The sequence below is a fragment of the Melopsittacus undulatus genome, chromosome 2 (assembly GCF_012275295.1).
Source record: "Melopsittacus undulatus isolate bMelUnd1 chromosome 2, bMelUnd1.mat.Z, whole genome shotgun sequence".
Lineage (NCBI taxonomy): Eukaryota > Metazoa > Chordata > Aves > Psittaciformes > Psittaculidae > Melopsittacus > Melopsittacus undulatus.
In genome coordinates this window covers 53,865,259-53,879,416 of record NC_047528.1, presented here as the reverse complement: position 1 = coordinate 53,879,416, position 14,158 = coordinate 53,865,259, and the positions used below count along the sequence as shown (strand labels likewise).

At 41.7% G+C, this 14,158-nt stretch overlaps 1 protein-coding gene across 2 annotated transcripts in view; it reads left to right on the top strand.

The window, feature by feature from the left end:
- The first annotated feature begins 5,239 nt into the window (after positions 1-5,239).
- Positions 5,240-14,158, top strand: part of TMTC4 (transmembrane O-mannosyltransferase targeting cadherins 4) — a 55,210-nt gene continuing 46,291 nt past the window's right edge. The window contains exons 1-3 of one of the 2 annotated variants that reach the window (XM_005145228.3): positions 5,240-5,310; positions 7,602-7,817; positions 13,449-13,564. In XM_005145228.3, the coding sequence (XP_005145285.2) occupies positions 7,656-7,817; positions 13,449-13,564 (278 nt within the window). In that variant the 5' untranslated portion in view covers positions 5,240-5,310; positions 7,602-7,655. Of the gene's footprint in view, positions 5,311-7,586; positions 7,818-13,448; positions 13,565-14,158 lie in introns of those variants that run through there. The other variant, XM_031045572.2, reaches the window with a different exon arrangement.

The following is a 14,158-nucleotide window of genomic DNA, read 5'->3' as shown; positions in this document are numbered from 1 at the left end:
TGTTTCTTATACCTCACATGATCATTTTATATTACTCAGTGCAAAATAACATCTGACTGATCTACTGTATTTAGCACTTATATTTGACTTAGGTGAATGACTATGTGAGTGCAAAACAAAGGTCCCTTTTACTAATATTATGCAATACAAGGAAAACAAGTAATTTGCCTGGTTGTCTGGCCACGGCTGCAAAAGCTTTTCAAGAGAAGCTATTTAAGATGCTGTTGGGTTTTTCCTGTAGATTATAATTTCCCTAATCTTCTAATGTTTTGACCAGTACAGTTTTATGCAGTGTGCAAAGAAGTTCCAATGAATTTAACCCTAAGATGAATACAGCAGCCTTCAGAAGTACCTATTTATATTTGTATATTTGTGTGTGTGTAGATAGAAGTGTATTAAATTGGAGGACAAAAGTAATGAATTAAAAACTGTTTCTGACAACAGAGATGCTTGGACAGCCTTTTCATTAGGAAAACACAATTAAGTATAAAACTTGGAAATATGCTTAAACATAATGTTAGCACATATGATCATTCCGACTGTGTCTCCACTTTTTTCCTCATACAGCTTGAAATAATTTTAGGAAGGAAATCTGAGTACCTTTGAAAATCATTTAAGGGTTGCACTTTCCATTTAAATTTTCTTTTTTAACTTCTGCTTCTTTGTGTCAAGCACAGATAGTTATTTCCATCTCAGTGTCTGGCAAAGAGAGGGTGGAGGGAAAAAACCACAGGAGAAAACCGGGGTTGTGGTTTTTTTACTTTTTCTAACATAATAAAATCTATGTAGATGCACGGAGTGAAGCAGTTCAGGGTTAGCGCTGAACTTTGGGTGAGCTGGCATAACTACATTGGTACTTTCCCTGAAAAGCTGAGGTTGACTACTTATGTATAGTTATTTTTTCCTATAAAAGCTAAAGTGTATGTTGTACTATGCCTAAAGAACTGTAATGATGAGTAGTGATGAGGATTCTTACGGTTCAGAGAACAAGAGTAGCAAAATTGTTATTCACAAGTGTTTGACCTGTTGCAACACTTTCATTTTATATTGACAAGAACACATTTCACAACCACCTGTATAGCAGAGCATAATTCTCACTTTCAGAATTAACTACTATTTTTAAAAGATATTTCTTAACTACCTATCTGGGAGAATGAGAGTGTGTGATTAAATATATACTCTAACAAAATTTAAGACTTCAGGCCTTCAAATCTACCGTTAACATTACATGGAGCAGCAACAAGTCTTTGATAGATCTGCTCATTCTCAGCCAGTGGGCAAGGATATGTCTACCGCAGCAGGACAGAAGGGTCAAATACTTGACTGAAGCCTCACTTCTAAAGAAAATTAAAGTTGTGGGTTCTATCTGTCAATTCTCTTCTAATAACTTCTGACTCAATCCAGAGTCGTCGAACTACAGAGGCCTGTAGTGTGTTCAGTTCCCACAATTTTCATAAACATCATAATGGCTGTGTAAATCTTTGCAACCCTGCAGACACTTTGACAGAGAGATCCAGCTATCACTAATTCTATGTTGTGGCTGGGTAGCTGAGAAGTCTGGCCAGGCTGTTCACCAGGGAACACATTTATAGTTCTGGTCAGTTGTGGAATTAAGTAAAGCTGGAACAGGTGGCAAGCCAAAAAGCAAAGTGAGGAATATAGAGGAATCTTAATGAAGATGACATATGGGTCACGAGCAGAACTGCAATTACTAAAGCAAGGAGGTGTAGGAATATGAGACAGAAAAAATGGAAAGCAAGGCTTCATTCATTCCACTCCTTGTGCAACAATCTTTTTCAATTATGACCTATTTCATTTACATTTTGGTTTTATGAATTATGGTCCATCAAGACCACAACTACAACAAGCATATGAGTTTGCCTGTGTCTACATATATATCTGTGTGTGTACGTGTGTATGTACAAAACATGACATACAAAACAAGCTTTCTAAGGCATTCTGCTACTTAAAATGCATTGTAGCAGAATAAATATTCCTGAGACAAGGTCTCTAGAAACCATCGAAGTACTATTAATAGTAGTGAAAATATGTATATATATATAATGCTTGTGCACACCCCAAACGTGCAACAGGTCGTGACCAGCTGGTTGCCTACAGTTACAGGCAGTTGTGCTCAGCATCTGGACCCACATTTACCATGGCAAGACCCAGGCCATGGAGAGAATGCAGCTGTTTCAAAAACAGTTATGGTGAAGACTGATAGCACTTTTAGGCTTCTGAAACATTTTGGTTGAATCCCTCATTGCCATAGTCCCCTACATTTTATTCTTTTATCTGCAAAGTCACTGCAATACTTGCAAATGCTGATCCCTTGGAATATGACGTCTTTTGCATACTCCTTTTTTACAAAAGAAAGATTGGCCTTTGTGTAGATCGGCAATAGCAGGCTGCTAAAAATAAGGAAAGAAATAGCCACATAGGTAGATCAATTTAGCATGCTGAGAAAACTAGAGAGCCAGGAGGTACTCACTTCATACATACACCCTCCCAGAAACTGCAGATTAAGGGGGGGGAAAAAATGTGTATTTAGGAACTGTTTTAAGTTGAAGAGCTATAATAACCCTCTGAAGAAGCAGAGTGGAGATAAATTATGCAACTGTAGCTGATTTGAATCAGATTTTGAGGGAACTAGGGAACTCTCCAGAACAGATATCTGCTCTCTGGTTCTTCACATGAATTAAAACAGAAGGTCATCTTAAAAGCTGCTATGTTATAAAAAAGCAAAATAATAAACCAGAAATAGGATTATTTAAAAAATGGGAAATAATGGGAAGGAGGGGCATCTGTACACATTTTCTAGTTCATGAGTATATATTAATCAGTATTGTTGTATTGACATAAGTGGTGATGAGGTGATTTAGACCATCTGTGCACCTGGCTGTGTGGATACATATAAATTTGACCAGAACTGATGATATCAGCAGTCTTACAATGAACAAATGAAATTCCAGTTATAAAGCACAGATTAAAGATGTAGCACATGTAGCAAAGAAGCTACTAAGATGAGTATCCAACGTGAATGGGCTATTAGTAGAAATAAATACATCGGCAAACATGATAATGTCAAACCCTCTACAGAGCAAAACATAACACAGAAATGTGAAAGTAACTCAAGTAGTAGAAGTGTGGAAACTGCCACAGTCTGGTGAGGCAAAACTGAACCTTGATTCATTGAACCTTACAAATGCATATAAGGTAATATAAGTTCTTACATAATGAATTATATAAATTCTTACATATGTGCACGCTTAAGCATAAACTAAAATTTCCACTTACTTTGTCGGAATTTATAGAATTCAGAAGATTAAATACACGATAGACTGCCTTTCCTAATTAAGGATATATTTTTTCTCTCCTAAATTGGGTCCTCTTTTCTGAGTTGGGGCCCTTCCATTAGTAAATGCAAATTATTGAAAACGTCTATGAACACTGTGATCTCAGGAAGAGTGTTGAATTTGGAAAGACTGGAAAGATAGCTGATAAGAATTTGACTTGGTGATACTTATTGGGGGTAGTTTGGGGAGGTGTAAGTTGAAACAGTGAGAAAATGTGGCAGCCATCAACCAGTACTTCCTCCTCATGAACTCACATAGCAAACCAGCCATTTTTAGGAAGTAATGTAAATCTCAATGCTTAGCATCTTAGGAGTAGAAACCTAAAACGTATGCTGTTACAGATTTTATTTTGCATTTATAAGGGAAAATGACCAAAAAATCATAAAAACATTTTTCAACTTTATCATTTTATAATTGTAAGTTATGAGATAACAAAGCTTACTGATTGTGCCCACCTATATCACTAACTTGGGTATAAGGCCTGATCAGACAAGATCATTTTAAAGTACAAGGCACAATTTACTAGTTTGCAGGCCATGGCATTGGTGTATTTACTTTAGCTCTTGTAACAAAGGGAGAGGAGGCTTGTGACCAGAGAACAGAGCTTTAAGTGCTTGGTGACAGCAGGCTAATGGCTTTCCGCGGCTCCCCAGTCCAGAAGCACCTCAGATGCTTTGTGGAAGCTGTTAAACAAGCGTAAGTTACAGACTACCACTTCTAATAAGGAACTTCACTTGAATAATACACTGGCCTGGAAATTGTGCTGGTTCAGCTGCTGCCTCACAAGCAGCTGAGCTGTCCATATCACAGCAGCAGATGTTTCAGAGCCGGTGTGGAGCAGACAAGTGTGGGTGGCAATCACTGAAGCCCTCCCAGAGTAGAATTTTTACTGCAGAGATAAAGCCTCGAAGGAGCTATAAAATAACCTTGGTAATTTGACACTTTATAATGCAAACTTCTCAAAAATTTCAAATTACATGCCTCTGCCTGGCTCACGGCCAGGATTTTCTCATCCTATTTCGCTTTATTATTTCACTGTATTTTAGGGAAACTTCCGCCGAACATCTGGTGGTGTAGCTCAGCGTTTAATCACACTTTCAAGAAAAAACGCGATAATGAAACACACGAATAAAGTATATCTAAAAACGTTTTTATTGTTTCCCTGGGGTATCTGCCGTGAGGGAGCAGCCTGCTGCAAGCCCAGCAGGACCAGAAGCTCACCCAGGCAGGCAGCCCGCGGATCCACGGCTCCGGCACTAGGCGCAAGGGGAGCACCCCCCCATTCCGCGCTACCACCCTTCTTTTCACGGGGGATTTTCGCTCCATGTAAGCCCGTCACGGCAGGAACCCGCCCTTGAGGGAAGCGCGGGGGGCTCGGAAACACGGCCTTCAAGCACATGCCAGGCTCCCCAAGGCCAGTCGGCACCCCACCAAGCGCCCCACAAAAGCCCCCCGCAGCCCCGGCTCACCCGCTGCTAACGGCTACGCGGGTAGCCAGGTGCGTGGGACTACGGCCACCACGCAAGGGCAGGAGCAGCGCCGGCCGGCTGAGAACGCAGCACAGGCAGCGGACAGGGCCCGCAAGCCTCCCCCCGAGAAGACAGCCTGTCCCCCGCCTTTGTGCAAGACGGAGACGTGCAGAGCTGAGCGCTCAGAGCTGGACAACGAGCACCGGCCCCGCGGCCACCTCAAATGATCGCCCCACTCCGCTTCCTCAGCCCGGCCTAGTCACGCGTCACCGCCGCCTCCGCCAATGGGAGCGCGGAGCTGCCCCGGAGGGGCGGGGAGAAGGAGGGGTGGGACGGCGAGACACCCAATGGGGCTCTGAGGATGTTTCCCGGAGGCGAAGCCGCCGCGGCCCCTCCCCCGCGGCCGCTCGGCGGGGGCCGGCTTGCCGGGCGGGATAGTTTTGCACCCGGGTAGCAGATGCGGCGCGGGTTCCTTCTCTTTGCAGGTAACACCGTGCAGGGCACCTGGCTCGGTCCTGCTGTGTCCTCTCTTGCCCAGGGGGGTTGTCTTTGCTCCGTTTGCTGACCGGAGCGTTGCTGGAACTGGCCCGGCGGCGCGGGAGGGGGGAACGACTGAGGGCCGGAGCGAGACGGCACACGGGACACCCCCATGCGGGGCCGCCGCCAAGACAAAAGGCGAGCGGCGTCTGGGGCAGGGTCGCTGCCGAACTCCCTGCGGAGCTCGTCCGCTCCGCAGCCCCTCGCCCCTGCCGCCCTCCCGGGCTGGCTGCTTCCCCGGGACGGCCTCAAGTTTGCGGGACTCCGCGCACCACGGCCGCTGTGACCTGTGGTGGGAGCCTCTCCGGCGGGACGCGCGGTATTGAAGCCGTGCTTCCCGCCCCCCATTCCTTCCCCGCCTCCCGCCCCGGGGGTTCGGCGTCGGGATGCGCTCTGTGAGGCCGACTCGGGGTCGCCTTTCTCTGGAGGGGCGGTGAAGCAGTCGCGTGTGAGCCCGTCGGCAGCGAGAGAGCCCTTGGTGCCGCCGGTCGGAGGGGGAGGGTGTGTGTGGCGGCGGGGGGGTCGCGGTACCTCGGGGGGAATCAGGGTGCCTCGGCGGTTAACGCGTTGCTGTGCTAAGGGACCCCCCAGGGACCGGCCTCCTCGTCTGGACTGCGGAGAGGACTGGCAGCATATGGACATCAGCTAAATAGAGCAAGCGTAATGGGAGAAACTTTCAGGGCAAAATTACTTTGGGGTAGATTAACTGTTCTGTTTGGGTAGTGGGCATCAGTGGTGTGTCTGTGCTATTACGAGCGATGCAATACCCTTCCCTCTGCTTAGCAGCCTTGCTTTTATTCTTTGTTTTCGTCAAACTAAGAGCACAAGGGCGAGTTACTTTGAAACAGGCTTTCGCTCTTGAAGCGGCTTGTCTGCTTCACTCGGCTGAGGAGCTCCATTCACTCTCAGGTTGCTCAGCTCCATGTTAGTGACTTTATCTTAAGGGAGGAGCACTCCTGTATAGTCCCCAAAGCGAGAAGGGGCATTGGTGTGATGAGGAGTACTGCCTGTCCTCCCTGTGCATGTGTATGTAGAGATGGGGAATATGAGGAGTCTGGAACTCGGCGTTGCAAACAGAAAGCTACAAAGCAATTGCTTTAGCAGCTCTGATGGTCAGGTCTGTTCAAGAAGCCAGACAGCTGGAGCTTTTTCCTAGATTGTATGAAGACATTAAATACAGTGTTTTCAGGGTGCAATTATTGATTTTTAAAAGCCAGTAAATAAGGAAGTATGAAGCAGGGCCACTGTATGTCCCTATCATTATTGGGGCTTGTAAGTAGGCAGTTTGTATTCTGCCCTCCTTTTACTGCAGTTTTCCATTTGTAATCTCTCCCCCTTGCCGTTTATAGCAGCACTTGTTAATAAGACCACTCACAATACTTGTGCAATAATGAGCACCAGAGAAGCAGAGGCAGAATAGCTGTCCAGGCAGAGGGCTGGCTTTGGAACATTGAAAGGAACCCTTCCAAGTAAAGGTAGCTCATGGGTAAACCTCCAGCCTTAGTACCGCCACACTGATATATCACTCAGTGCTGTTGGGTTGCATGGCCTTTGTCATCTACCTCAACAACCTCATAAGCCGATGAAAACAGCAGTGGAATTTAGCCTATACTGTACTTGTGGCATGCAGACTGATCTAGTGAACACTGCTTTGGTCTTAATGTATGTATCTTGTTGTCTTATTGTTTGCATTGTTGGGATTTAGGGCCTAGTCTATTAATTGCTGTGTATGGCTACCTGTGATGTTTGTATGAATTTCCTGTATGGGCTATATGCAAGACTATCACCTTTAATTCGATTAACAAAAGAGAGTTGAGCTCTTTTTGTAGTTGTTTACAATTGATGATGTTTGTTTTTCCACACTCAAAAGGAAATTATAGTGCTTATCATTCTCTTAAGGACTTTATAATGCTCCACAGTGCCCATGATATCTGTTTGTTGTACTAGAAAAGAATAGTAAGAAACAGAAATAAAGGGTTTTAGAATTTAACTGTACCAAAGCTTTAGCTTAGAATCTAAGAACTTCTTGATTTTATCTCTGTGCCTCAACCATGAGAAACTGTGCCTTTCTTCCACATTTGAAGTAAAAAATTACGCTTAATATGTTCCAGTAATTATGAAATGCACTGAGAGGAAAAAAGGTGGTATGAAACTTCATTCTCCCAACTCCACTCTCCATTTTTTTTTATTTTTTAATGAAATGCAACTATAACTGTGCATTTGTATGTATTTCTTTCAGATTTGCAACCAACATAATGCTGAAGCTCTCAACTTGGAACAAGTATTTCACAGAATGGCACAAACAGAACCTAATCTGGACCATGGTGTATCATGGTTCATCCTTCCTTCATACTGGGCTAAAATGGTTGTGGCATTAATTTCCTTCCTCTGTTTTGCTAACAGCTATGATGGAGATTTTGTCTTTGATGATTCTGAAGCCATCATCAATAATAAGGTTTGTCTCTCTTCCCCCCCCGCCCCATGCCTTTTGACATAAGTGGTCCTAGGGGAAGATGTAATGACAACAGTTGATCTCAGTAGATACTAGTAAAGAACTTTCTTCTGATATTCCATATTTTTTTTGAACTTAATTTTTCTGTTCTGTTTTATTGTGTCTGTGTTTTTTTAAGTAGGCTTTATTTAAGATTGCCAAACAAGGTGTGCGGCAGTGCCCTAACAAAAAGCTAGAAGCATAAGTATGCTTAACAAAATGTTATTCCTAAAGCTATTTGAATAACACAACTTGGGTTCTAGTACATAAACAAAAGAGTGAACAAATTAAACAGCTTCCTCCTCTCCCTCCTCTAAATGTGCACCCTTTTGTTCTTGTGCAAGTGAGATGCTCTACATAACAAGTGTTACCTTCTGAAGGGGAAGGAGTTTGTCTGCTTGTTACCTAAGAAGGCATTATCTAGGATTGCAGTAAATCTGGATGTGATGTTTAGTAACACTTATTCACAGAGTACCTGTGCATCAAGCCTGCCTATAGAACTAATTTTAGGATCATTTCTAAGTCAGTGTGCATATGGAGTGGACTTTTCTAACACCTGTTGATGTTAATAGGAGATTTTTTTTCATTATCTTCTCAGATGAATTAGCCCAGTGAATAAACTTACTCTGGTTACAGGGTACGTAATGCATCACTAAGTGATTGTAGGGTGAAGAGGTTCTCCAGCTGTGGTTTCTACCATTAAAAAGTTACAGGAGCGTGGAAAAAATCTTTTTTCTTTTGCTCCTTCCCCCCTTAAAAGTTCCTGTGACAACAGTATTTTTTTGAAATAGAGGCAGAATATTCTTGTGGTGTGTCTTAAAACTGATCATGCATACAATGAACAATCCCTGAAATTAATGTGCATTTGAAACAGGCTTCTAGCTGAGATTTTTTTTTGATTGCGAGGAGTTGAGTGTCTTCAATTGCTGAGACACTTCTTAGAATCACATGTAGCAGTTAGTGCTCATGAGTGGGTCTTGGTGTTGTAGCTCTTATGCTGTTCTGGAATGTTAAATGCTTGGCAAAAGAAGCACAAGGTAAAAAGAGTCACCCTCATATGTTGGTTCTGTTTTCCTGAAGCCATGAGTTTACAAGGAGGATAATCTGAAAGCTCATATCATTAGAAGACTACAATTCACTTTTTTTTCCTTGTACAAGATTTAGAGGCAACTTGCCACAATGTGCCTTTTAGAATCCCACAGAATCACAAATTTGTATTATGCTTGTTTAAGTCATCATACCTTGAGTTATAAATGTATGGGGGGGAAAATACTTCTGCCAAATTAGAAATAAATCTCAAGGCTTCTGAGAGAATGCTATAGACACTTTTTTATTTTTATCTTTTTTTTAAGAAGCATTATGTTTTAAATTACACAACTTTTGGCGGTGTTTTGTTCTGCAAAGTTTTATTTTAGGCATAATTATAAAATTTTAATTTCCTGAAAGAATGTACAAAACATTGATGTTGAAATAATGCAGGTTGTTTTCTTCAAGTGCAGTTTCAAACTTTGCTTTCAAAATGTTTCAATTTATCTATGCAACAAAACAACCTGCACCAGGATTATAGCTGTTGGCAATGCTGAGAAATTCAGCCAACTGCTTAAATAGATTAACTCATACCTAGTCTGAAAAACTGGGAGGCTTATTCTGTTTTTCACATCAAAATCCTCTATTATTCCTTAGAAATTAAATGAGATTTTTGTAACAGTATCATTTTAACACAGGGGTCATACGAATATATGAAAATGCAAAACCCACAAGAAAAATGCAGAGACAGTGAGTTTACCAGCTTAATGGTGAGGAAAAGCATTTAGCAAAGGCACAGTTTATTAAAAGTATAGCCTATTTTTTTCCTATTCAATAGGAGAGACAGCAGGTGAAGTAATTTTGTAGATCCACTGACAATTACTATACCAGTATTTTCTTGGGTACCACACAGGGACCTTTTTGTTAATTTACGAGCTCCCACCACCTCACCAATCTTTCAGGTTTGGTTTGGTTTTGTTTTGTTTTTTGTTGGTTTGGCTTAGTTTGTTTGGTGGGGTTTTTGTTTGTTTGGCCTTTTTTTGTTGTGGGTTTGTTGTTTTGTTTTTTTAAGTGAAAAATACAGTTAACTGACCCCATGCCTACTGCATTATGGAACATTCTGTTATTAGATTTATGTTGGGGTCCAAGGCTGTTTTCCAGATGCTTTCTTGTCATTTTAAGCAGTATTTTAACTGGTACACAACAGTGACTTTTGTAATTATTTATTTGCTAGCTTGGCAAGGCAAACATTTGGGTTAGGAATAGTTTCAGACACATTATAAGCCTTTATATAGAAAACCTGACCTTTCTTCAAGTATTGAACTTCACTGTGTGTAAGCTGCTGCTAATCAAATATTTAGAGATTCTTTGCTGTCTGCATTCAGTTCTTAAAGAGAAAATCATATGTAATTTCTAAATTGCCATGTCTCTTAGAGCAAGCCATTCCTGTTTTAGGGTAAGTCTACTAAATGGGAAAACTAGCATAATAAGCTTTTTCTCACAGAAGTTGGATACAACAGCAAGATACATGACTGAAGATTTTTTAGGTCATATGGAAGTGTAATCTAATCACTACAAATTCTGTGTATTCAATTTTTCCTGCATGCTTCCTATGGAAGACAAAAGAAGGCTGATTCTAGCGGAAAGGGAAATCTAGCCTTTCACGTCACCAGTGTATTTCACGTCTCTTTATTGAAGACCATCTGTGACATAGAAGACATACTTTTAAAAATTTTAATACAAAAAGGAAAAAAAATGTTTTTCATAGTCCTCTTCTTTGGCAAATGTATGTAAGGAGCTGTGTTGTTGGTTGGAAAAAACTGAGGTCTGAAGCCACAAGGATCACTGGCAGTCAGCCCCTGCAGAACACAGACTTCAGTACATGATGGTGTACAACCTTGTCCCAACTTGCCCTTGGAAAAGCAGACTATATTGATTTATTGGACTCCTGGTTGAGTGCACTCCAGCTCTGAGAGTCAAATTATGACCTTTGGGATGTATGAATACCAGTAAGGAGTGAGACAGGAATTTAGGTGTCTAAGGCCAAAATTAGGCCTAGGAGAAGAAAGAAATCTGTAGCTATTGCTTCACAGTAGAAACATCTATGAGACAGTAAAGGAATTTTGCACCTTGATGATTCTTAAGCTCAAATAGGATCCTCTGTGAGTCTTTCTTAAGGTTTTCCCTGAGAATGCCTTAATTAACAGCTGCAGTATATGACTACGATGTTAGCTCTGCTCTCTTTTCTGTGTATTGATTAGTAACCTATTAGTGAATGTTTTACTTCAATTGACAATGTGGTAGGATTTTTAGCCTACTTCTCCCTCCTATTTTTTAATCCAGTTTTCCAATGCTGTCCAGATTTGATCAAGTTGGCAGTCTTCGGGTAGTGGTTGAAACTGATGATCTTAAAGATATTTCCAACCTAGATGATTCTATAAGTGATAGAAATAAATCTCTTCTTGGGATTTTTTTATTTTTGTATGGATGAAAGTCAGAATGTGTTGAGAGAAGCATGAAAAAAGGAGTTATTTTAAGTTCAGTTTAGCAGCAGCCAGTCATCATGGCCCAGACATTTGGCTGTACTAGCAGTTGTATGTGTTCTCTCTTGTCTTGTTGGCAGGCCAGAAAAGCTAGCTAAGGATGAGACGGAAGGTACTGGAGACTGCAAGAGGTGCTCAGAATACTATAGAAGCAAGTGAGATGGTAGCAGCATTTGAGAAGAGCTGGGGTTAGTGATCCAGGAGTATTGTAATGTGGGAATCTTGTAAATAGATGGAGACGTAGGAGGAATAAGACATTGCACACCAGACCTTGTAAAATCTTTCATGGGTTTAGCAGCCTGGTTTGTCTGCTTGTGTTTGTATTGACTTATTCATAGAATGGTTAGGGTTGGAAAGGATTTTAAGATCATCTAGTTACAAGACCCCTGCCATGGGCAGGGATGCCTCACCCTAGGCCATGTCGCCCAAGGCTCTGTCCAACCTGGCCTTGAGCACTGCCAGAGGTGGACCATTCATCACTTCTTTGGGCAGTCTGTTCCAGTGCCTTACCACCCTCACAGTAAAGGACTTCTTCCTTATAGGCTAACCTAAATCTCCCCTGTTTAAGTTTTAACACATTGCCCTTGTCCTATTACTACAGTCCCTGATGAAGAGAATCTGCTTTGGTCTCATGAAGAATTTCAGAGGAGAAGGTGGGTGGGGTTTGGAGTATCTCGTGGTTGATTGAAGGTGTAATACCAACAGTCATATGAAAGCTGTTAATTTCCTAGTACAATTTTGTTCTTAGGTCCTGTCTTGAGTGTATTTAACCTGCTGTCCTGGGTTCAGCAGTAGCAGCCATTTTTTCTCCTTCTTGGTAGCTGGTGCAGTGCTATGTTTTGACTTTTCAGCCTGGGAATGGTGCTGATAGCACCTATGTTTGTAGTTACTGCTCAAATGTTTACGCTGGCCAAGGACTTTGTGAGTCTCATGCTCTGCCAGGGAGGAGGGGAGTCTGGGAGGAAGCAGAGACAGGACACCTGACCCACATTTTCATGTCTGGGGCATGTGGAAGGTCCCAGCTGTTACAGGCAAGTTGCACTGGTCCATCACACACCCTCACATGCACTGTCTCCCAAGCCAAAAAGTCAAAACACAGCACTGCACCAGCTACCAAGATGGAGGAGAAATGACTGTTACTGCTGAACCCAGGACACCCGCACATTTACTATAGCTCAAATTGTATTTAATTGCCACAGGGAAGGATGATAAGAGGGGCAAGTAGAAGATGACTATGTTAGTTGGTGCTTCTTAGCTTGTCCTCTCAGAAAACAGAAGCAGATGTTGCCAAGGTCTTCTTTTTTCCTCTCCAAAGTGTATATTTTCCATTCAGTAGTCTAGGTTATTTGGATATTTTCATTATCATCATGTCTTTAAGATAGAATGAAAGAGTAGAGATTTCCTTTTGCAGTGTTTTGGTTTTTTTTTAATAGTTCCCTACCCCACCCCAACTTAAAATAATTCATTACTTTTCTATCTTCTGCTGTTAATCTTTTAAAACAGTAGACACTCTGATTCTTGGTTTCATGTGCTAAGAATTTAAGAGAGGGAAAAAAAACCCCAACAGTTGAATAGGGTCCTGTGCCAAGTGAGGCTTCAAAAAGAACTGTTGTTTTCTGTCTTTGGTCTCCTTGCTTTCACTAGTACTTGTGCTACTGACACTGGTAGAAACATAGGTATTTGCAGCGGTTTGTAGTTGGCCTCCTTCGCAAGATAACCTAGGCCTAACATCAAAGGCTTTTCAGAAAACTATAAGGTAGGTTTTTTTGGTGTGTGTTTTTTATCTCAGCTGTTAACCAGATTATCAGCTGATATGAGTATGTATATGCCTACTTACAGAATCCAAGCATCTTGATCTTTATGATGACAGGCATCCAAGATGTGACCTATCAGTAGTGAGCCAAGAAAGCACCTCCTGTGTCCATGTTAGCATGAGCTTGTATTAGTTAGAACTTGTTTGTGTTTTAATTGCTTTGAATAAAACAGAATTGTTTAAAATACGGTAATTTGTGATGTTTCCTTTTAGGACCTCAGGGCAGAAACCCCACTTGGTGACCTGTGGCATCATGATTTTTGGGGTAGCAAGCTCAGCAGCAATACCAGTCATAAGTCATACCGACCGCTAACTGTCCTAACTTTCAGGTGAGATTTGTCTTTTTTGCTCACAGTCTGATTTTTTTTAACATATATTCACTCAATTGTTGATAGGCAGGAGGCAGCAGAAAAGGAGAATGACAAAGTATCTGAGGGGTTATTGCTTACCTTTCCTGGATATGGTTTTCCTGTTTGTTAATTAATCTCAATTTGAGTTTTAATACTCAATTTTTTTTCTCCAAAGTATACATTATTTTGGCATTCTGTATTTCAGTGGAGCTTTCAGAGGTTGCATCTTATGCTCTTATATAGCCTGGTACTAGGGGCAGTATGGTTCAATACGTAGGTCACATCATCAGAAGCCTAAGAGGTGTATGTTCCCTTCACTTAGCCATGCTGCCACTTATACTTCTATTGTAGTTTCTGTTTTCTGCCTTCTGGTGACCTGTTAAATGGGGCTTTCTTACAAATAGCATAATTCTGCTGTGGCCTTTTGCCACTTGGTCACAAAATAGTCTTCCCACCATTTCCCTCCCTGATACTTTGTGTTTGTGTCTGAGAATCCTAGTGGGGAAGATGTCTGCCTGTGTATATAACTTGCTGGTTTTCTCAAATAATTACATGTTTATGAGGATTAGTTGC